This window comes from Narcine bancroftii, chromosome 8 (genome assembly GCF_036971445.1).
Source record: "Narcine bancroftii isolate sNarBan1 chromosome 8, sNarBan1.hap1, whole genome shotgun sequence".
NCBI classification, from domain to species: domain Eukaryota; kingdom Metazoa; phylum Chordata; class Chondrichthyes; order Torpediniformes; family Narcinidae; genus Narcine; species Narcine bancroftii.
In genome coordinates this window covers 16,831,820-16,854,722 of record NC_091476.1, presented here as the reverse complement: position 1 = coordinate 16,854,722, position 22,903 = coordinate 16,831,820, and the positions used below count along the sequence as shown (strand labels likewise).

The 22,903-nt window shown below is 38.7% G+C and overlaps 1 protein-coding gene across 2 annotated transcripts in view; it reads right to left on the bottom strand.

The window, feature by feature from the left end:
• Nucleotides 1–22,903, bottom strand: part of LOC138740410 (synaptotagmin-like protein 2) — a 76,898-nt gene that overhangs the window by 39,228 nt on the left and 14,767 nt on the right. For both annotated transcript variants that reach the window (XM_069892995.1, XM_069892996.1), the window contains exons 3-5: nucleotides 16,583–17,026; nucleotides 14,437–14,588; nucleotides 64–157 (exon numbers count right to left, since the gene is read on the bottom strand). In XM_069892995.1, the coding sequence (XP_069749096.1) occupies nucleotides 64–157; nucleotides 14,437–14,588; nucleotides 16,583–16,704 (368 nt within the window). In that variant the 5' untranslated portion in view covers nucleotides 16,705–17,026. The remainder of the gene's footprint in view (nucleotides 1–63; nucleotides 158–14,436; nucleotides 14,589–16,582; nucleotides 17,027–22,903) is intronic.

Genomic DNA, 22,903 nt, shown 5'->3' with positions numbered 1-22,903 from the left:
TTTAGAGTTCACTGAAAGTGATTGGGGAACACTTGCTACAAGCACATATTTGAGAAGAGTAACCTTGTGTTTTCACATTTTGTAGCTTGAGGCAGAGTTGAATCTGTCCACAATGGAGCCTGATGAATGAACTGCTGCTCAGTCCTTCCAGCAGTCCCTAGGAAGAGAAAAACAAAAATAAAGCATCCAGATGGAAATACAACCATTTGCTAAAAAAAATCTGACTATTTTTAATACCTCTCCCCCTTTGCATTTCAACATTTTAACATCGAATGAAAAGAATGCAGGATTTGCAAGATTCAAATGGTGAAGATTTGCTAATTTAATTATATTGAGAGCTCTCTTGTTTCAGGTATACATTGAGACTAATTATGGCAAAGAGTAAGTACACTTCCTCCATTCATGTTGAGGAATTACATTCTAATCCATCTGAGCATTATGGACAAAAGCAACGGAACCTATTGGATAGAAGGAAGCAATTACATCTTGGTCCCAATAGGAATAAGCGAATTGCGAAAACTTACCAAGAACCAAAATATACCACAGCCATGATTGTACAACCAAATAACATTCCTTCTTCAAGTTCACCAATGACACCACAATTGTAGGTTGGGTATCCAATAATTCCCAGATGAAATGCAGGAAGAAGCCTCAAAGTTTAGTTGCATGTCCACAACTTCTCTCTCAATCTCAATAAGACAAAGGAGACTTTGAAAAAGGGAGCAAACACCACAGACCTATCCGTATCAATAGTGCTCTAGTGGAAAGGAGTGGATAGCTTCAAATCCTTCGAGGTAACTATTTCTAAAGACCTGACTGGATCAAGCACACTGAAGTGATGGCCAAGAAAGCAAAGCAATGCCTCTACAATCTTTGAAGACTAAGGAACTTTGGCATTTCCCACCCTGCCCCCTGTGTCTCTCAAGCACTTTTACAGGTGCACCATTGAAAGCAGACTTGCTCGATGGGTCTCTGATTGGTATGGGAGCTCCTCTGCTCCAGATCACATGAACCTGCACAAGGTGGTAAATACGGCTCAGAACACCATGCAAGCCTCCTTCTCCTCCATGGACTCCCACAAGGCTGAAAAGTACAAAACTGAGCACCAACGGATAACTCCTTCGCTGCAGCCATCAGGCTTCCAAATGACGCTCACAGCCATATTCTCCCACTGTGCTTGCTTTGTACTAATTGATCCTTTCCTCATTCTAATATTTTGTTTTTTTTTTAATTTAGACATACAGCGCGGTAACAGGCCATTTTGGCCCACAAGATCATGCCGCCTAATTACACCCATTTAACCTACACACCTGGTATGTTTTGATGGTGGGAGAAAACCCATGCAGACAGACATGGGGAGAATATACCAACTCATTGCAGACAGTGGATTCGAACCCTGGTCCCGATCGCTGGCGCTATAACAGCATTGCGCTAACCGTGCCACTAACTCTGCAATTCTGCTCTTGTTGTTTGACTTTAAATGGCTGTATGAAGATTCCAGTTGATCTGTTAGGCTGCTCTTCTCACTGTCCCAGATATAATGTTACCACAAACTATTAACTACCTGTCTTTCAGAACAATCTTTCACAATTACATATTCCCATGCAAGGAAATTACCTTGAAACTACAGAAGGAAGTGAATGCCACTCAGAACACAAACTTCCCACCCCTCCCCACCATTGACTTCATCTACATCTCCATTGCTAAGGTAAGGCAGCCAACATGCTGAAGGACCCATCACAAACTAGACCCAGACCTTTCTCCCTTTGGGGAGTGTGAAAGCAACACCAACAGGCTTAAAGACATTCTGATCTCTGAGGCCATCGGACACCTGACTGAACCCCATAACAGTGCGATCAAGCCCTTCCTTGATGATAATTAATCTTACTTTTCATTGTAATCATGCACTCTACAATAATTCTCTTTACACAGATATATGAATGTTACAGATTTCCTGTTAGCCTGCTCAATAAAGAACCCCTCTCACTGTACTTGGTATTTAGTGACAAATAAACTTAAATGATGTCATCCGAAGTCCCACATACGACAGCCCAGACATCGAGGGCTGTGGGCTTGGAGGAAGCAGCAATTTGGCACAGGGCACCAGAGCAGGAGAACGAACACCCACCCCACTGGCAAGAAGGAGGAGGCTCTACAGAGTAGAAAACCTCAGCAGCAGCCCATCCAAGGACCAGCTCAAAGCTCAGCGGCTGAAGGCCTCACCTCATGCTGCGGGTGTCTGGGGACTGGATGTTGGGGCCAGGATTTGTGAAGCCGATGGCAAGCAGGGCTCCCAAAGCTAAAGATTTGGTTGCTCGAGCTCAGATTCACGGAGGTGCAGGAGGCAGTGGCATCAGAGGAGGTGCTGGGATCCACAATTTCTCTGAAGGGATCTCCATTTGCTTCTCAGAATTAATAGCATCTCTTTGTGCACCTTTACAGGACTAATAAAGGAATGATTTTTGTGCAATTTGTGCAAAATGACAGCCAATGGAATCTTGATCTTGAGATATGCTGATTGGTAGGTTAATTATGGCCCTGACTGTAGGTGTCGGACAAACCAGAGGGGTTGTTAATGGGTTTGTGGGAAGAATTAAATGGGATTAGGATACATGGGTGCTGGATGCTTTATGTGGATTCAGCTGGTTGAAGAGCTTGCTTTCATGCAATATGATTCATCGATCAGTGGAAAATATTCATGAAGATAAACAGAAGAAATGCTCAGCAATGGTTTCTCCATACATGAACAAGTTCCTGGTACTGAGATTTTAATGTAATCGGGAATTCTGCTTCATTCTCTGAACCACATTTCAAGACAGAGTTTGTCATACTATACCTAATTCCCAACCTGATGTTAGGAATTATCTTTTGGATTTAAACTTATTATCAAAAGTAATCTCCATTGCTGTGCAAAGAACAACTGTTTTCCAAAATCAATCACTGAAGATCAATCAATCAATCAATCAGAAACAAATAGTATCCAGAATTCAAGAAACCGGCAGAATCAAACAGCTGGCAAAAAAAAGAGGAAAATACATTTTAAAAATTAAAATAAATAAGAATAAAATATCATGTAAAAATATGCAAGATTAAAACTGAATGTTCTCTAAAGTAACACATAAAACTTTGGTGAAGATGGAAGCAAATTTTCTACCAATGGAGTGCCTTGGCCACATTTTGCTCATAACTGCTGTTTGAATAAAGTTGCTTGAATAAAATGGCATTGCCCAAGATGAAGAGCTGGTTGATGCTGCTCGCCGTACGGGTGACTCTCTTAAAATGTCTCCTTATCCCTGCATAGTAAGAGTCTTTATCTTTATTAGTATATTATTAAGTATATTCGTAAGGCTTTATCTGTAAACTGGTGGGGGGGGGGGTGGTGGGGGGTGAAGGAGATTAATTATCTATAATGTTAATGTTCATCTTTCTGGCTGCTCCATGGAGGGGGAGGAACCTGCAGATGCAGCAGCGGTTAAATGTTTTCAAAGAATGTGACTGAAAATTGCTAAAATGATATCAGGTTTATATATTCATATAAGTGAAATTTGTTCAATGTAAGTACAGTAGAGTATTTTTTTCTTTTAAATTGTTTATTCTTAATGCAGGTGTATTAGTTGTGAATTGTCAGGGTAAGTCTCAAGCAACCAGAAAATACATCCGGCATCTACTAATCCCTATATGTGCCTGATACCAGGGATTTTTACCATAAATTGAGGAGTATCAATACTGGAAACAAGAATAATTCCTATCATGAGCTTCATAAAAATATTGATTACGGAACCAGGGACGTCATGTGTACGAGACAGTGGTAAAACCACACTTGGTGTATTGAGCGCAACTTTGATCACCCAGCTATCGGAAATATATCATTAAACTGGAAAAGGTGCAGGAAAGGTTCAGGAGGGTATTACTTCTATTGGTATACTTGATTACAAACAGAGGCTAGATAGGCCAGGACAGATCTCCCTGAAGTATAGGAGATTGAGGGGCGAACTTACAGCGGTTCATAAAACCATGAGGGCCAGGGTAGAGGAATCTAAAACTAGAGGGTATAGATTTAAGATGAGAGGGGACAGATTTAAAATGGACCTGAGGGAGCATTGGAGACAAATCCATAGGCACTCATTGACTCAGTTGGGGGGGAGGGGGGAATAAATATCTTTTTTGCTTCTCTTTTTCTGGCTGTAAGAGGCACTTCAGGCAATTTCTGTTGATGACGAATCTGACTGCCTTTCAGCAAAAGGCTGGACGATGACCATGGTGGAGGACCAGTGAGGAGCTCTTTGGCTGAAGACACACAGATGGCGGCTGTTGGCAATTCGAGGCGAGGGACCCATGGAGGCTGTGGGCTGCTGGTGATCAAAGAACACATACCAGGCGGCGGACTGATGGAGAATGGCTCAAGACTAGCCAAAGGGGGAGTCACGTTTTGGAGTAGTGGCCGGTCGGGTCAAACCAGCCCTCTCCAAAAAAGAAGAAAAATAAACGAAGTTCAACAAATATAAAATTTAAGAAATAGAAGATAAGTTGCAGAGAAGAGAAAGAATATGGCACTCAAGAAGGAAAAAATAAAGAAGAAAAGTCACCGGAAAAGAAAGGAGAAGGCCTTACCTGCATGAAGGAACAGGGAGCCGTGGTGACGAAGAACGTCCGTTCTCCGATGTTGGTGCCAGCCCTGTGGAGTCGCAACCCCCCCCCGACCGGTGGACTGCAAAAATGAATCTCTGAGCCAAACAAAAGTTCGCAACTGCGCATGCGCGAGGAGTTGCGCTTGAGCAGTGCACAATCAAAGGTAAAAGAAAACACCAACGGGAGGGGGGTTCAGCTGAGGAGCGAGCAACCACGACGTGACCAGCTGAGGGATGCCCAACACCAGGGCTCTCAGCTGGAAGATGAGGAAGGCAGCAGGAGAGGGAGTGAGGTATCAGGCGAGAAAGAAAGTCGACAGGGTGAACGGCAAGAGGAGCAGCAGCAGGAGGCCCAACAGATGAGCATTCCAGAAGGGGAGGACCAACAGCAAGAGGCCCAGCAAGAGGAGACCCGACAAAGTGAGACAAGCTTACTCCTTAGGAAAATCAGAAGAGATACAGATACAAAGAAGAGAAGAAGACACAAACAGAGGTACAGACACAGAAGAGGAAGAAGACCAAGATCTTCACAGAGAAATAGAAGGTAAAACAGATGGACAGAATATAGATAAAGTTTTTTTTGAAGAACAAATGAGAGCATTAAAAGAATGGTTGTCATAAGAATTTAGTACAGTTAAAAGAAAAATGAAAAGAACAGAAGATGAAATGCAAAGATTAGATCTAGTCATGACAGAAATAGGGAAAAGAGTAGAAAATGTGGAAGAACGAGAAATGGCTGTAGAAATGGCAGTAAACAACTTAAGAAAGTGACAAAAAAATTAAAGAGACACAAGAGTTGTTATCTCAGAAAATTGATAAGTTCGAAAATTATAGTAGGCGAAACAACATAAAAATAGTGGGCCTGAAGGAGGGTGAAGAAGGCACAGTTATGAAGGAATTTATAAAAGGATGGATCCTGAAGGTCCTGGGAACAACAGAAATGCATGAAGAAATGGAAATAGACAGGGCACACAGAACACTAGCTCCGAAATCGTAGACACATCAAAAACCAAGATCCATCTTAGTAAAATTTTTGAGATATACGACAAGAGAAAATATACTGGAGCAGGCAAGGAATAAAATTAGAGAAGATAATAAATCAGTGGAATACAAGGGTCAAAAAATACTTTTTTACCCCGACATAAGTTTTGAACTCTTAAAGAAGAGGAAGGAGTTTAATACAGCAAAATCGATCCTATGGAAAAAAGGTTATAAATTCATGTTAAGACATCCAGCTGTGCTTAAAATATTTATATCCGGGGAGCAAAACGGACTGTTCTCGGATCCGGAGGAAGCACAAGAATTCACAGAGCGTTTGCAGGACAGAAGAAGAGATGAAGAGATGTAATAAGAATAAAGAACGGCGATAAAGGATATATAAAGATGTAAAAACAATGTATATGTAAAGAACTAAAGAAGGAAAAGAGAAGGGAAGGAAGGAAGTAAGAGTAAAAAAAAGAGCGCTTTGTTATATGTGTAAAAAAAGTGTTTTCGGGGGGGTTGGAGAGGAGCGAATAACCGACACTGCGAAATCGGTTGACACTTGCGAACAAGATCGCAATCCAAATGGAAAGGGGATTTGTGGTTGCCCGGCAAGGGATAAGGGGCAACTCAGAGAGGAGGGGGGCATTTGGGGTTAAGGTAATATTGGGTGTGAAAATTGTTGGAGCATTTTATGTTTTAAATGTGTCGTCATACGTTGAGTTTAAAAAGGGAAAAGTGGGAGATAAAAATGGGGAAAACGGGGATGGAAGTGGTAAGGAAGCGGAAATGAGGTGTAAACAAGATACAAGAACTATATCTATATGACTATATGAACTATATGACTATAAACATTAATGGAATACATAACCAAATTAAAAGGAAGAGGCTACTAAATTTACTGAATAAAGAAAAAATAGATGATAGCATTTGTGCAGGAAACACATCTAATTGAAGTGGAACATAAATTAAAGAGAGACTGGGTAGGACACATAGCGACAGCATCATATAATTAATTCAAAAGCTAGAAGTGTAGCCATATTAATTAATAAAAATGTACCAATCAAAATAGAGGAGGAAATAATAGATCCAGCAGGGAGGTATGTAATGATAAAGTGTCAGAATTTTGGAATTTGCTCAATATATATTCACCTAATGAAGAGGATCAAAAGTTTATGCAGGATATTTTTTTGAAGATTGCAGACACACAATGAAATATATTGATAGGAGGGGATTTTAACCTTAATTTGGCTCCAATGTTGGATAAAACTGGACAAAGGACAAGCAAAAAGAATAAAGTAGCCAAATTTATGGTTAATCAATGCAGGAAATGAAACTTATGGATATATGGAGGAGGCAGAACCCAAGAGAGAAGAAATTTTCATATTATTTGAGATGGCATAAAACATACTCAAGGATTGATATGTTTTTATTGTCGGCCCATATTCAAGGGAGAGTTAGGAAAACTGAGTATAAAGTTAACTGATCATTCACCCCTGTTATTAGCAGTAGAACTGGAGGACATCCCACCAAGAACATATAGATGGAAGTTAAACTCCATGCTACTTAAAAGGCAGAAATTTAGAGAATTTATTGAACACCAAATTAAAACATATTTTGAAATAAACACAGAATCAGTGAAAGACAAATTTATATTAAGGGACGCAATGAAAGCCTTCAATAGAGGACAGATAATAAGTTATGTAACTAAGATGAAAAAGGACTACAATTGGGAAGTAGAGCAGTTGGAAAGGGAGATAGTAAGTACAGAAAAGGAACTAGTAAAAAGGGATGATGGAACGAAAAAGAGAATTGGCAGATAAAAAATAAAATACGAAACATTACAAACCTACAAGGTGGAGAAGAACATAATGAAAATAAAGCAAAAGTATTAAGAACTGGGAGAAAAAACACAAAATATTAGCCTGGCAACATAAAACAGAACAGACTAAAAGAACTGTATTGGCATCAAGGAAAAAGGACAAACAAATTACATATAACCCAATAGAGATTAATGAAAACTTTAAGGAATTTTATGAACAATTAAACCAAACTGAGAACGAGGGGAAAGATGATAAAATTGAGGAGTTTTTAGCTAAAATTGAACTGCTGAAATTGCAAGAAGAGGAACAAAATAAACTGATAAAACTAATTGAAATAGAGGAAGTACAGGATATATTAAAAAAGCTGCTGAACAATAAAACGCCAGGAGAGGATGGATTCCCAATAGAATTCTATAAAACATTTAAAGAGTTATTAATTCCTCCTCTCCTGGAAGTAATGAACCAGATAGAAGAAATATAAAACTTGCCAGATTCATGTAAGACAGCAATAATTACAGTAATACTAAAGACTGGGAAGGATCCATTAACACCAGCATCATATAGACCAATATCTCTACTTAACTCTGATTATAAGATAATATCGAAATTATTAGCAAACAGATTGGCAGATTGTGTACCAAAAATAGTAAAACAAGATCAAACTATATTTAAGAAAAGATGAACATCAGATAATGTCTATAAACTTATTAATCTAATTCATGCAGTTCAAGGAAATAAAAAAACCAACAGTGGCTGTTGCTTTAGACGCAGAAAATGCCTTTGACAGAGTAGAGTGGAACTATTTATTTAAAGTATTACAGAAGTTCAATCTATCAGAAAAATATATTAATTGGATTAAAGCATTGTATAATGGACTGTTGGTGAAGGTTGCAGTAAATGGATATGTATCGAGTCACTTTAAATTAAGTTGGTCAACTAGACAGGGATGTCCATTATCCCCCTCATTGTTCGCCTTAGCAGTAGAACCTTTGGCAGAACTGATAAGAATGGAAAATAAAATAAATTAAATGGCAAGCACAAGCAATCCGATACCTAGGGATCAGGTTAGATAATAACTAAAGCCACTTGTACAAACCAAATTATCAGCCTCTATTAAAGAAATTGCAAGAAGACTTAGAACATTGGAAAGAATTACTGCTAACGTTGATAAATTGCATTAAAATGAATGTTTTCCCAAGGATACAATACTTATTTCAATCGTTGCCAATTCCCTTAACAGAGAAATTCTTTAATGAACTAAAGAGAATAATAAGAAAATTCTTGTGGAAAGGGAGGAAACCGAGGATAGTGTTAGATAAATTAACAGAGAGGTATAACCAAGGTGGTTTGCAGTTACCAAATTTTAGAAATTACTATAGAGCTGCACAATTAAGGTATATATCAGATTTTTACCAGACAAGGGAAAAACCAGACTGGACTAAGATAGAACTAGATAAAATAGGGGAGAAGTTACCAGAACATTTACTTTATAAGTGGGATGAAAACTTGGTGCAATATAAAAGTTCACCAGTATTGCATCATTTACTTAACATATGGAAGAAGATCCACTTAAAAAGGAAAAAAAAATTACCAAATACCAAAATTGTTATTGACACAAAACCCACTAATCCCTTTTACAATAGATAACCTTTCCTTTAGAGAATGGGAGAGAAAAGGAATCAAAAGAATAAAAAATTGTTTTTTTGGGAAATAATTTATTAACATTTGAACAGTTGAAGTACAAATATCGAATAAGTCATGGTTCAATGTTTGCATATCATCAACTGAAAGCTTATTTAAAGGATAAATTGGGAAACAGACAGATTACCAGAAGGAAGCAGCTTTGAATATGTGATTACAGACACAATGATAATTAAAAGATTTATTACGAACATGTACATTAAGCTGCAAGATAAGGAAAATGATGAAATAAACTATAAACCTAAACAAAAGTGGGAAAAGGATTTAAACATAAAGATAAAAAATGAAGCATGGGAAAAGTTACGTTCTGGAACTATGAAGAATACAATAAACACAAGGTTATGCATGATACAGTATAATTGGTTACACAAGTTATATATCATGCCTCAAAAGTTAAAAGAATGGGATCCAACATTATCAGCTAGATGTTTTTGCTGTAAGAAGGTAATGGGAACAACAGTACATGCAATTTGGGCATGTACGAAAGTGAATACGTTTTGGGAAGATCTAAATCAGATATTAAATAAAATCATAAAAAATAACAGACCAATAAATCCAGAGATCTTTCTTCTAAGTAACATAAGTAAGGAATTAGGCCTCAAATTGGATAAAGTGCAAAAAAGATTTATTATGATAGCCTTAGCTGTTGCAAAAAAATGTATAATGTCAACTTGGAAAATGGAAGAGAATACAGCAATGGTACAAAGAAATGAATAAATGTATTCCATTGGAAAAAATAACATATAATTTAAAAAATACAGCCACATTATTTGAACTAATTTGGGAACCATACATGGAACATAACAGAGAGGGCTTGCCTCAGACCTCCACTCCCTAAAATGATAAGAAGACAAAACAACTTGATTCAGTGTGTAAAAGTAGATGACAAATTCTTCTTGTTTATTTTTCATTGTGTGAAGACATTGTTTAATGATTTTATTGTATTGTATATGTTGAATATTTATTGGTTTTGGAGGGAGAGTGGGAAAGGGGGGAGGGAGGAGAGGGGGATAAAAAGGGAGAAAATGCCACTGTGTATATTTAATGAGAAACGTTTGTATATATTTTGGTTGATATGGTTCAGTGTGAAAAATAAAAAATTATTAAAAAAACGACTGGCCAAAGGGGCCCAGGTATTGAAACTAGATGCGAGAGGGTACAAACAACAGGAGGGGCTCCTGAGAGGCCTTGGCGCTGAAGGCTTCCTGATTGGGTTGGTGGTTTGGATCTGGAGCTTGAGTTGCCAATGTTTTGGATTGAAGTCTGTATAGCTGCAGAGACTATGGCAGATTAATCTAATTTTGGATAATATTACATCTGTTTTATTAGATGACAATAAAACTATTCTTGAATCTGAAATGAGGTGACCAGAATTGAACACAATTTTTGAACAGTGGTCCAACCAGAGTTTTATAGAGCTGCTATATTAGTACCTCACATCTCGAACTCAATCCCCTGACTAATGAAGGCTAGTATATCGCAAGTCTTCTTAACTACCCTTTCAAACTGTATGGCAAACTTGAAAGATCTATGAGAAATCCTTAAGAGATACCATCTTTCCATCTCATTTTCTGACGTTTCCTTGGCATAAATGTTATGAGCCATACTGTCTAGATGATGCTACATGCAGGCAGAAATTCCTGCATTGGCTCGATTATTGCAGATGAAATCAAACATTGTCCAATGGGAAATCATCTCCATATTCTTTTAAATCCACATATTTTGCACGGCATTACGAACAAAACATGCCACAACTCATGTGAAAGGTGAAGAGAAAGAGGTTTTAAACCAAAAAGGTTTCAAAAGTGATCCACATCATCAGTTCACAAATGGGAGCAGTTTCCGCAGCAGTGAATGGTGAATATAGACGAAATTTAGCTCTTCCATTCAAGCCACCCAGACAAAAATTGCCACGGGAATATCTTCACTGAGTTGTTGGAGAAGGGTCAACCTGAGGACAATTATGGATAAGCAATAAATTTTGACCTTGACATTTTATATAAAAAGCATATTTAAAAAAAAAGGTTATTCATTGTTAATGTCGATAAATTCAGTGAAACCTAAATCTGGGCCAATCCTGTGGAGAAAATCCATCTCAGGATTTAATTCCCCCCATTTCAGATTTAGAGAAGTCATCTGATTCCCACAGAGAAACAAGCCAATCAAATTGGAGGGAATTAATTAATATTTGTGTTGGCATGGTTGTAAACTGAAAAAAGTTTCCAATGGATAATTTTCAAGGAATAAACACATCTTAGAATTACCAATCTGACATTAAACCTCTCTTATATTTCTAAGTAAACGGAGAGATTCTTCCAGGTGTCCCCATTGTTCAGCAGAACTGCACAAAAAGGCCTCTGTGCTGGAGCAACCAAATGTTATTCTATTGTGGACATGAAGGATGCACCTGCCTGTGTCACCACAGAACAAACATTCCTTTCTGATGAACTGTGCCAGGTCGCCGGTCCCTCACAGAAACGTTTGCGCAGAAGAACTCTTCTGAACACAAGGGGAAGACTATTTATTTCCAAAGTAGGATAGTATGGGTCTTGGATGGGAACCTGCAGGAGCTGGTGTTCCCTTGTGACTGCTTCTTCTCCCCTTTTTTGGTTGTAGGGCTGGAAGATTTGGGGAGGCGGGGCTGGGTTACTTCAGGCGAGTAACTGCAGCGTTTCTGGTCGATTATATACTCTGGAACTATATGGTGTGTCAAGGGAGAAGGAGGGAATATATGTTTGGAGGGGTGGGCAAGGTGCCAATCAAGTGATCAGCTTTGTCATGGATTGCGTTGACTTAGGTGTTGTTGATTCACAACGTATCCAGGCAAGTGAAGAACATTCCATCACACCCTTCTTTAGTGCCTTGTGGTGGTGGAAAGGCTTGGGGGAGGTGTCATGAGATCAATCACACCCATTAACTTACCATATGTCTGTGACTTCAAATGCAGGTCACAGTTTTTGTTTGGCTGTTCCATACAAAATATGCATTTCCAGTCTATGGTGACTCCCAAAGTTCTAGTTTTGGAGGACCTCATAACACCAGTGGTAGTGAAGATCAAAGGTACCAGGTTAGATGCTCTCCCGCTGGAGACAGCCATTTTATGGCATGTGAATGCAACAGATCACTCATGACCTATTGGGCTGTGCTTGCTGGAAAAATAGCTTGAAGGCTCTGCTTGGAATGATGCTCCTGTCACTGCCACAATCTATGCATGTCCTGCTTTAGGGTCATTTGCAATGCTGGCTGTTCCTTATCCTCCAGACTGAAGGAAAAGTAAATTAGTATACTCCTTGAAGTCGTTCTCAGAAGCAAGCAAGATTTGGTTGTTCAACCAGTAAATTGAAAGTCACACTGAAAAGTATAACTGGGCATTACCTGATTGATAGTGTCACTGGGTTAAATTTATTTACACATTTGCGTTTGTAGCCCTAACAACAAAATCAATCTCTTACTCCATCTAGTACATTGCTAACTGCACTGGTTCTACTTCCTGCACCCATGCAGAACTTGTCAATTTGAGAAATTTTGGTACCAACATCCACCCCACTCTCAACTTTACTTGGACTCTTTCCAATGCATCTCTCCTCTTTCTAGATCTCTCATTCTCTCAGGAGTCGAGCAATCTCCCAATGCTCTCATGCATCTACAATCCCAATGGGACGTCAGGAGTCAAACTTTCCACTGGGTTTCAGGAGTATAATCTCAGCCTTTTCCAGGTAGCCACATATTTAAGTGCTCAGCACGTGGTTCAGAGCTGTAGGAACAAGTTTCAGCCTGTTGCAACATCTGGAAAAATCTGGCCGAGACTTAATTTTTTTTTAAGCACCGATGTTAAAAAACGATGATGAATTTTTATAAACTTAATTCCACAGTATTACTCGACATCCCCATTCAATGATCCGAGAGCACCAGCCCTTTCAAATTTCTCATAATAAGCAGGGAGAATTACTACAATTCCACACAGGCTTTAGAAAAACATCAACATCATCAACGCTGGAATCAAAACCACAAGAAAATTCATTGCTTTATTCTTTGTTTTTGGCAAAATGCTGCTCTACAGGTTGGGGCTGTCTTGTTGCTGAGTGTACTCTGACAGGTGAATGGTGCACTTGTGATCGAAAGCTTCCAGAACATTGGAACTTAAATGGGAAACTGGTTCAAGATGATTAAATATCTTGGTGACAGCAATTAGAATTACATTTCATGGAGTTGTTTGAGCATGCATCTTATTCTCAAAGCTGAAACTTTAATTCTAAAAATTCACTATGCAATTTTAAATATTATAACATAAACATTATGAAGGGAAGTTGAAGAGAATTTCCGTTTGTGATTTTATGAAACAGCCCTTAAATTTTAAGCAGAAATGTACAATTCCAATACATGTGCTGAGCACCCAACATACTTTAGGCTCCAGTTCATTTTGCCAGAGACCATAAACATTCAATTTATGAAGCAATTCCCTTATCACCCAACCCCCAAAAGGAACCAACAAGACACAGCTTCGTACAAAAGATGCACTCCATTCTTAATATTGCCCTTGCCTTCTCTCCCAATTCTCTTTCCCTTTCGCTTGCAATACAGCACACTTCCTATTACCCTGAACTGTCATCTAATTTTAATTTTCTGAATTACAGAAATAAAATCTGCTTGTTACTTTATCAAGCACAAACAGGGATCACCTTTGATCCTGATGCAGTGCGTCGACACAAAACATCAACGATCTCTCTTTTTCCACAAATGCCAGACCTGCTGAGTTCCTCCACCATTTTGTTTTCTATGCCTTTGTCTTCACGAACATTACTGCTCAAACCCAATGGCCTCCATCCACACAAATCCACGTAACCAGGGGTGAATAAAGCAACCGACTACATGTTGTGATTGGGTGCATGATAAGGTTCATTGGTAGTACAGTGGTTTTCAACCTTTTTCTTTTCACTCACATACCACCTTAAGTAATCCCATACTAACCTCAGAGTCCCGATATGATATGTGAGTGGGAGAAAAAAGATTGAGAACCATTGGTGTAGAACATCACCAGAATCTTGACTATTGCCAATGCTATGGTAAGATGAGGTAGGTTACACTCTCCCTTGCTGGAGATACTTAGATAAAATATTCAAAAGGCTTTAACTATTTGGGATGCAGTAATCATTTAAATTCTTGTTTCCTTCATGAATACACAGATTAGGTGGAAAATAAATGTCGAAAGGCATGATTCATCAAATACCCTACTACATAAAAATGCACTTGATCCTATTTGCACAAAAACTGGTTAACTTTTTAATGAATGAGCAATAACTTACCAGACTTAATGGGAATTTCCCTTCTTATCGAGGCCTTGATCAGATCCACTCCAAGTAAAGAATCCCTGTATCGTTTTGCTTTAACCTCATCAAACCACTGGCCAGTAACCAGTTTCTTTCGCTTTTCATCTTGAATGGACTTCTGCACAGTCCTGGAGAAAGTGCAGAAAGAGTTTGCAACTAGAATCTATCTCACTGCATCAGGACCAGATAACGGCCAACTGATGCTCTAAGCAGAGTCCAACAATGGTTTCCCCCCCCCCCACCGCACCCCCCCTGCCCCCCACCGACCCTGCCATTGTCTAACAGAAGACATTAAAACTCCATAAGTGCTAAATCTAAAATAATAGGTTAAAAATTCAGTTTTCTTCCAGGCCACAACTATTTTAGTGGGTGTGTGGTGTGTGCTGTGAGTGTCCGTCCTTTTTTGTAGGGCCCTAGTTCAGCTGCACCTTGGCAAATCCACCATAAAAATGAACTCTGTGGTGCCCTCTTCCCTTGGTGCCCTAAGCACGTGCTTATTTTGCTTAATGGTTAATCCAGCCCTGCACTGCACTAATAATAATAATAATGTCGACTAATAAACTTAAACATTACATCATATAGTCATTCATCTCAATTCAGAAACTATATTCAGTCATAGAGTCTTCAAGTGGGGAGATTTACTCAGGGCTAGTAAAGAAAAGGAGGGTGCAATGGAATGGGGAGAAAGGGGGAGCTTTTTGCAAAAAAAATTAAAATTAGATTAATAATCAATTAAACACCAAAATTTCCAAGTGGTACACAATAACTTTTAAATCATGTCTGAGATTTTGTAATATAGTAGAATCAGTGGCTTTGACCATGACTCCATTTCCCACATTGTATTCAGCCGAATCTATAGGAATTAAAACTCAAAGCCATTGAGCTTTTGCCCCACAGAGGGAAATAATATGTATGGCCATCCTCATTTCCACAATGCTAAGTTAGAGGGCAAGTAAAAGTCAAATTAATTTTGTACCAAAAATATCAAATACAGTTTGTGAGGATTACACTACCAGTAGCCAGGAAATGTCTAGCTGTTACATGGAAGCCAACTCCCCCCGACTTATTACTCACTGGAATATGGAAATGCAAAGTTGTGTCCCCCAGAAAAGAAAGAAATATGAAGCGTTTGTTAAAATATGGCAACCTGATTTGAATCATACCAGCTTAAAGGTATAATCATCTTCTCCAAAAAGGTTTAAATAATAGATTAAATTCCTGAAAATCTGGATATGGACTAATTAATAAAGGAATCCTCAAACACCTCTTTTATGGACTTTTTTTAATGTTAGAAGTTGAGGGGGGTGAGATTTGGGCAATCATATAAGACTGTAATTTTAAAATACTATTTATATGATGTATGTAATAATGTTCTGTACGAGTCTTGGAAAAATTAAAATAAAATATTCAAAATAAAACTTTGAACCAAACTTAAGAGGACAAAAATACAAGTCTAGACGAACATTTGGACACCATTACCTTCATAATCAAATAAAGCACTTGAAATGGGAGCATTTTTATAAGGGAGCCTCAAAGTAGAAACTGGTATTGGTACAATGCGCCAAATGTACCCATTTCCAGGTTGGAGTTTTTTTTTAAATGGGGGGGGGTAATTGACAAAACAAAGGCTTGACAAAACAAGCCTTTTGTCAATTTGCAAAAGGCTTGTTGACAATCTAATAACTCATCAGGAAATAAAGTGAATGATGTCAGACTGCACCACACAGATTGAGATGAGTGGCCACAAACAAACAGACGCACACTACTTTTTTTAAAATATGGTTGCTGCAACACGCGACCAAATATTTTGATTTTTGTTGAACACCACTTTCATGCATCTAAGATTAATAATAAATTAAGTTTATAAATCTAAGCATGAGAAACTGGAAGAACTTCATATAATGAATTAAGATGATATCAATAAGGCTTTCAGCTGCAGTGTTGCCTTCCTTCATTTCAGAACATTACATACATAATTATTTGAAGTCAGCAATAATTCCTCAGGAATAGCAAGCTCACGCTTGTAAAGTAGGTGTGGTAACTACATAACAACATGAATTAATCACCAATACACTGAGTTACAGCTGCAAAGTGAATAAAATCTGCTTATCCAGGGTCTCACCTAATTCGTTCATTGTCCTTTTGCTTGAGTTCAGAATCTCTCTGAATGACTTTCAAGACCACCTGATACTCATCCTCGGTCAGGAAACTGAGGTCGAAGTTATTAGCCATCACTTCCTTCATTCCTTTATTTCATAACAAAGGGTAATGGCCAGGTGTGGAGGTGTCACGGAAAACACAAGCCAGTGTACGACTTCCTCCAAATTTATTGGTTTCACAATGTTCAAAGCAGTTCGGCACGATCAAAATTCACTATGAAGGCAGTTGGATCATATAGACATATATTTTTTTTAAATCAGGATATTTTTTCTAAGGAGACTCAGGCTCTGTCTTTGATTGGAAGATTGATACTGGGGTATCCATATCCAAGAATTGTGAGGATTTGCTTCAGATGGAAACAACTTCAGTAAAAATGTTGGTAATTTCTTCTTCAGCATTCACATATCTGTAAACGGTGTACAAAAGATTAGCTTCAGGCAGTAAGTGAGAGAGACAGAGACTGCAATAATTGAAGCAGTTAAAGATGATTGTAAAATAAATATGTGCATCACACATAGAGGATGGAAACAAAAATTTTAACTTCAACTCAGTAACATACCATATCACAAAAGATTATGGATAATTGTTCAACCTCTCCATCCAATAAATTAAAAGAGAAAATCAAATCTCAAATAAATGAGATCAACTGAAGGCAAAGAGGGTACTCCAATATCAGATGCAGATGACCTGAGGTTGGTCTAATTATCTACAACTCCAGTATTCTCCTCAGCACTTTTACAAATCCAGGAATATTCCTATTTCTTCCCACACAAGAATCAACCAAATCCATATTTTGCATACATATGCTGCGCGGGCCCTCTGAATATAATCAATTCTACTGGCCAAAGGCCAATGCTCGCGCAGTTGTTACCATTGGAATCCGAGAAGGATTGTTCTTCTCATTCCCAGCTATCTTTGCATGTGTTTCAATCAAAACTTAAAATCCATTGTTACTCTAAATCACTGTTCTCTAAAGATTGAAATACAAGACCTGCCTCCATCCTCAAACATCTTTCAGTCTTCAACAACTTGCTTCATCATCCCAGCACTGTTTATTTGAGTGGTTGCTTTCCACCATTAAATGCACCAACCATCGGCAGCTTCCAAAACAAATGGATTCCATGTGTTTATTACACTCCTTTGCCTTTCCCAAATAATTTGATGACTATTTCCAGCAGGAAAGCAGTCAGGAGGGAAAACTGTTATTGTAAATTTCTTATAGCAAATGTCAGGCAAGATCATACAGTCCAGAGAACAATTCTGCTGATTTCCTTCTTTGGCTTGGCTTCGCGGACGAAGATTTATGGAGGGGGTAAAAAGTCCACGTCAGCTGCAGGCTCGTTTGTGGCTGACAAGTCCGATGCGGGACAGGCAGGCACGGTTGCAGCGGCTGCAGGGGAAAATTGGTTGGTTGGGGTTGGATGTTGGGTTTTTCCTCCTTTGCCTTTTGTCAGTGAGGTGGGCTCTGCGGTCTTCTTCAAAGGAGGTTGCTGCCCGCCAAACTGTGAGGCGCCAAGATGCACGGTTTGAGGCGAGATCAGCCCACTGGCGGTGGTCAATGTGGCAGGCACCAAGAGATTTCTTTAGGCAGTCCTTGTACCTTTTCTTTGGTGCACCTCTGTCACGGTGGCCAGTGGAGAGCTCGCCATATAACACGATCTTGGGAAGGCGATGGTCCTCCATTCTGGAGACGTGACCCATCCAGCGCAGCTGGATCTTCAGCAGCGTGGACTCGATGCTGTCGACCTCTGACATCTCGAGTCTGCTGATTTCACAGATCTTTTAAATGATCAAATAAACACATCAGGCACTTATCTCATCAGAGGATAGAAAGTCAGTAGAAATTCCTCTAATAGTAGATTCTGAATTGAATGAAGGTTCAAAATTTGCTGGAAGCAGAGTGTAATAAAAATTTCATCACTTGGCCCATCAGAATTGTCCCAGCCTACTAAATCTACTAGTCTAATCCCACCTTCCAGCACATGGTCCTGAGGCCTGCAGGTCACAGCATATACAGGGAAGTACATTTTAAAAGTGATTAGAATTTCTGCAGCAAGGCCCACACTCCTGTTACCTTCTGGGTGAAAATATTTCCATTCCTCTTCCTAATCTTTCTACTTTAAATCTATACTTTCTGGTTTTTGATGTCTCTGCTAAAGGGAGTTGGTTGTTTCTATTTTCTCCATTCAGCCTCCATCATATTTAAATCCACCATCTGCCTAAATAAAACAGGCTAAACTACCCAGCCTTTTCTTGCAGGGAAAATGTTCTGTAGTGGCAACATCCTTGTAAATATCATCTGTATCTTTTCTGTAAAGTGATGCCCAGAGCTGCGCTCAAGCTGTTTTGTTTAACCTCCCCACTCTCTTTTCAATCTACAGTAAAATAGATTATCCGGAATTCAAGCAAATGACAGCCTCAACCAACCAGCAAAAATCACGGAAAATAAACGGATAAAAATGACTAAAGTTTAAAATTGGCGCGCCTTGCTGTTAGATATCCAGTCACGGAACCGAGAAATTCACTTATCTGGCATCTACCAAATACCGTAGGTGCCAGATACCAGGGATTTTACTGTACTTCCTTTGTGAACATGAAATGTTGTTTTCCTAACATTAACTCAAAGCGCTGATGGTAAGAAGAAGCAATGCTGCCAAAACATTCCTCTCCTCTTTCCAATCTGTTTCTATATTTGAACAATAGTGATTTGAGGAAAAAAGAGAAGAAAATAGCCTGAAAACCAGCAGGGCCTTTGATTCACTTTGAGAGGATTACAGTCTTCATACCTGGTTCTTGTTAACCTTATACAAACTTCCATTTTGATTTTGTGTCAGAAAACAGTCCAAAGAATCAAGAAATAGCCCAACAATCAGACCCAATAAAACAAATTAATTTTTTAAAATTTCAGAGAAAATATCTTCTGTTAAACACAAGCAGTAACTTCAGTTTACAGCACAAATGCCAAACTCAAGATAAAGGTAGTTTTAACTCGGGGGGGGGGGGGGGGGTGAAATTACATTGAATATAAAACAGTGTTCTAGCAATGTGCTTGCTCTGCCCTTCCCTCGCAACCATTTCCCAGATCAGCCTGCTCCGGTACAAAGTCTAAAAAAACTGCACAAACATAATGGCAAGAATGGAAGAGCTTTCACGTTTTCTTGTTTAATCTTGTGGTGGAGCAGCTATTTTCACCTGGAGAGGCAAAGTCACTCAAATGTCTGCTCAGAGTACAGTATCAGCCTCAGTTATTGACCACTCCCACAGATTCATGGTTGAAGTGAGACAAATATGGGGTTGTCAGGCAATAATCCAACACTTATTGAGCACAAGCAACCAAAGGCAAATCTCTGCCGCAGGACTTTTATTCAAAATTAGAATCCAAGGGGAGGTGAATCTTAGGTCACATGGTTTTCACCACTACAGAATGTCCACAAAGGTTGAAAGACAATAAACCCAATGTCTCCTTTCAGGCGCCCAGCGTCCAATTACCTGGACCAAACACCAGGAGGCTGAACTTTATAATACTTGGGAATACTGCAATGAAGCATGACATTGTTACACTCTGGCTTTATTCAGCCGCAGTTGCTGCACCCATTTGAACACGAGATCCAAACATGTAGGATCTGAGCTGAGTTTAATTTTGTGGAGCAGGATGTCTTGGGTCAAAGTCAGATTAAAGGTAGACATTTCTGAGGCATTTTGCTGATGACATGCAGATGCCACCATTTATATAAAGATTGCAGCCAGGAAATGGAGAGATTCTCCTGGAAAATACAAATAGCACATTGTACAAGATATCCTTTATGTACTATGTAAAAACAGTCTTAACTTTCAAAACAAAGCTTGGATAAATTTCAGGGCTCCAAATTTGTCCTTTTCTGCATACAGACGAACAAATGTCCTGTTTAGAGGAATACACCTCACTGAATTTATTACACTGCAAAGATAAACACTTGGGTAAATATTCGAGTCATCGGGTATTAAGTGCTGTTATACAGCAAACATATTAGTCTCGTAGATGCCAGTGACACAGCATGAACTTATAGCACTGAAGAGATAGCAGTTCAAATACAAGCAGCATGCACACAGACAGAAGGTGCATCAAAGGGCCTCCCCTAGCAACCAATTGGAAGGAAAAACAGAAATACGAGCATGGTAAGAAAATAACTTGATCTTTAAATTTCATAACACGAGAGGACAAACACTACACAGAAAATGTCAAGAATGCTCACAATGCAGAAAAATAAATCTTTAAGGGGAACAAGAAAAGCAGTTGGAGAGTAGATGAAGAAAGCTAAAATTTCCACCTGAATGAATTGATGATCAAAGGCAGAGATTTACTCGAATGGTTAGCATACGAGAGTTAGCATATGAGGAACTTGTTGGGGTACAGAAAGAGGAGGGAGACCTCAATAGAGGAATTCTAAATGCCAAATGGTCTGAAGAGACTAGACATGGCAAGATTGTTTCACACAGTAGGGGAGTCTAGCACAAGAGGGCACAACTTCAGGATAAAATGGCGTCAATTTAAAAGAGATGTGGAGAAATTTCTTTAGTCAAAGGGCTGTCAGTCTGTGGAACATTGCCATAGGCGGCTGTGGAAGCGAGGTCGTTGAGTGTATTAAAAGGCAGAGATTGACGGGTATTTTGATTTGTCAGGACAGGAAAAAATCCAGGGAGTGGAGCTGAGTGGGAGGATGGATCAGCTCATGATTAGAATGGCAGAGCAGACTCGATAGGACCAATGGACCTACTTCTGCTCCTATATTTTGTGATCTTGAGGACAAGGAGAAGAAAAGTATTTAGCCAACGGAGGGCAAGAGTTCAAGGTTGATGTTTGAGTGGGGTCAGGATTGTTGAGTAAGGTGGAGCAGGGGAGTCCAGCCAGATCAGGAGTGGAGAAGAGACACGCACGCCACTGATGCAGAAGAACTGACCAGTTTTTGATGAATACACTTCGTACATATAAATTTTCCCAAATAAATGTCTTTTTTTTTTAATTTCTTGAAATAGTTTTCCCCAAAAGTCATTGTAAGTAGAGAGTGCTTGAGAGAGTTGGCAAGTCAAGATAGTGTTTTAAGTTCAATCTGTGGAAATATCGTTGTTTTTGGAAATCCAACGCATCTACTGCATTTCTTCATTTTACTAACATTCTCTCTCACACCTCAAAGCACGTTCCTTTTTTTGAAATATTTACTGCTCAGTTTGACACTATTGTCGGAAGAGCTTTGGTCAGGAAATTTAAAAGCAGAGCAAGTTTTACTTTCAGCTCTACATTTTGCTCCCCCATGACTCATTCACTACTTCCCCCATGAACATGCAGTGACCAGATTTCCAAATGCTGGGTATTGCTCTAAGTGAATTCCCCAGCACCCAATTCTACAGTCAATGACTTTCTAAGATCCTGATCTTTAGCAAGACAATACCTCAGAGATTGAAGTTAAATTCAATAAATTCAGGATCCAAGTAAAAATAAACCCAAAAAAATGGTACTGCATCTAAAAGCAAGCTTTAGAATCTTCAAATTGTAGGCAAATTGAATCAGTTAGGAACTCAGAACCTCTTTAGTTGACTTTTTAAACTTTATACCTGGATAACAAGTAAATGGATAATCCCAGTACACACTAGTTACACTGCAGTACTGATAAATCATTAAATCCAGATGCATAATAGAATATTACTGCAGAGTATAGGCCCTTCAGCCCACAATGTTGCACCAACCTATTTAAACCTACTTCATAACAATCTAATACTTCCCTACCTCTCACCCATAACTCTCTTTTTTTCCTTCCATCCATGTGTCTGTCTAAGAATCCTTTAAACATCCTGACTGAACCGTCAACTTTCTTAAGATTTTTGAATGCAAAGAAATCTTTTCCTCGATCATATGCCAGTATTATAAAGTTAACATTTTCATTGTTTAGAATAACTACCTGATCTGTTCAAGTAGTCATTTTGTGCATTCCAAAGAGAAAGCATGTGTAAAATAACTCTCTCCATTTTTTAAAAATTTGCTCAATTTGAGATAACATATAGTGCAAAGCGGGCATGAACTTCTGGAGCTTTGCAAAAGAAAGGTGCATGGAGTTTTTTTTTAAACTTTATTTATTCGTTCAAAATACAAATAGTAGATAACATATACAACAATTAACCATAAACATGAACATTTTTTTTATATATATAGAAAAAAAAAGAAAAGAAAAGAACCCCCCCCCACCCCTTTCAGCCAGCTCTTCTAAGAGCCATAAAGAAAAAAAAATTAAGGAAAAATTAAACATACATA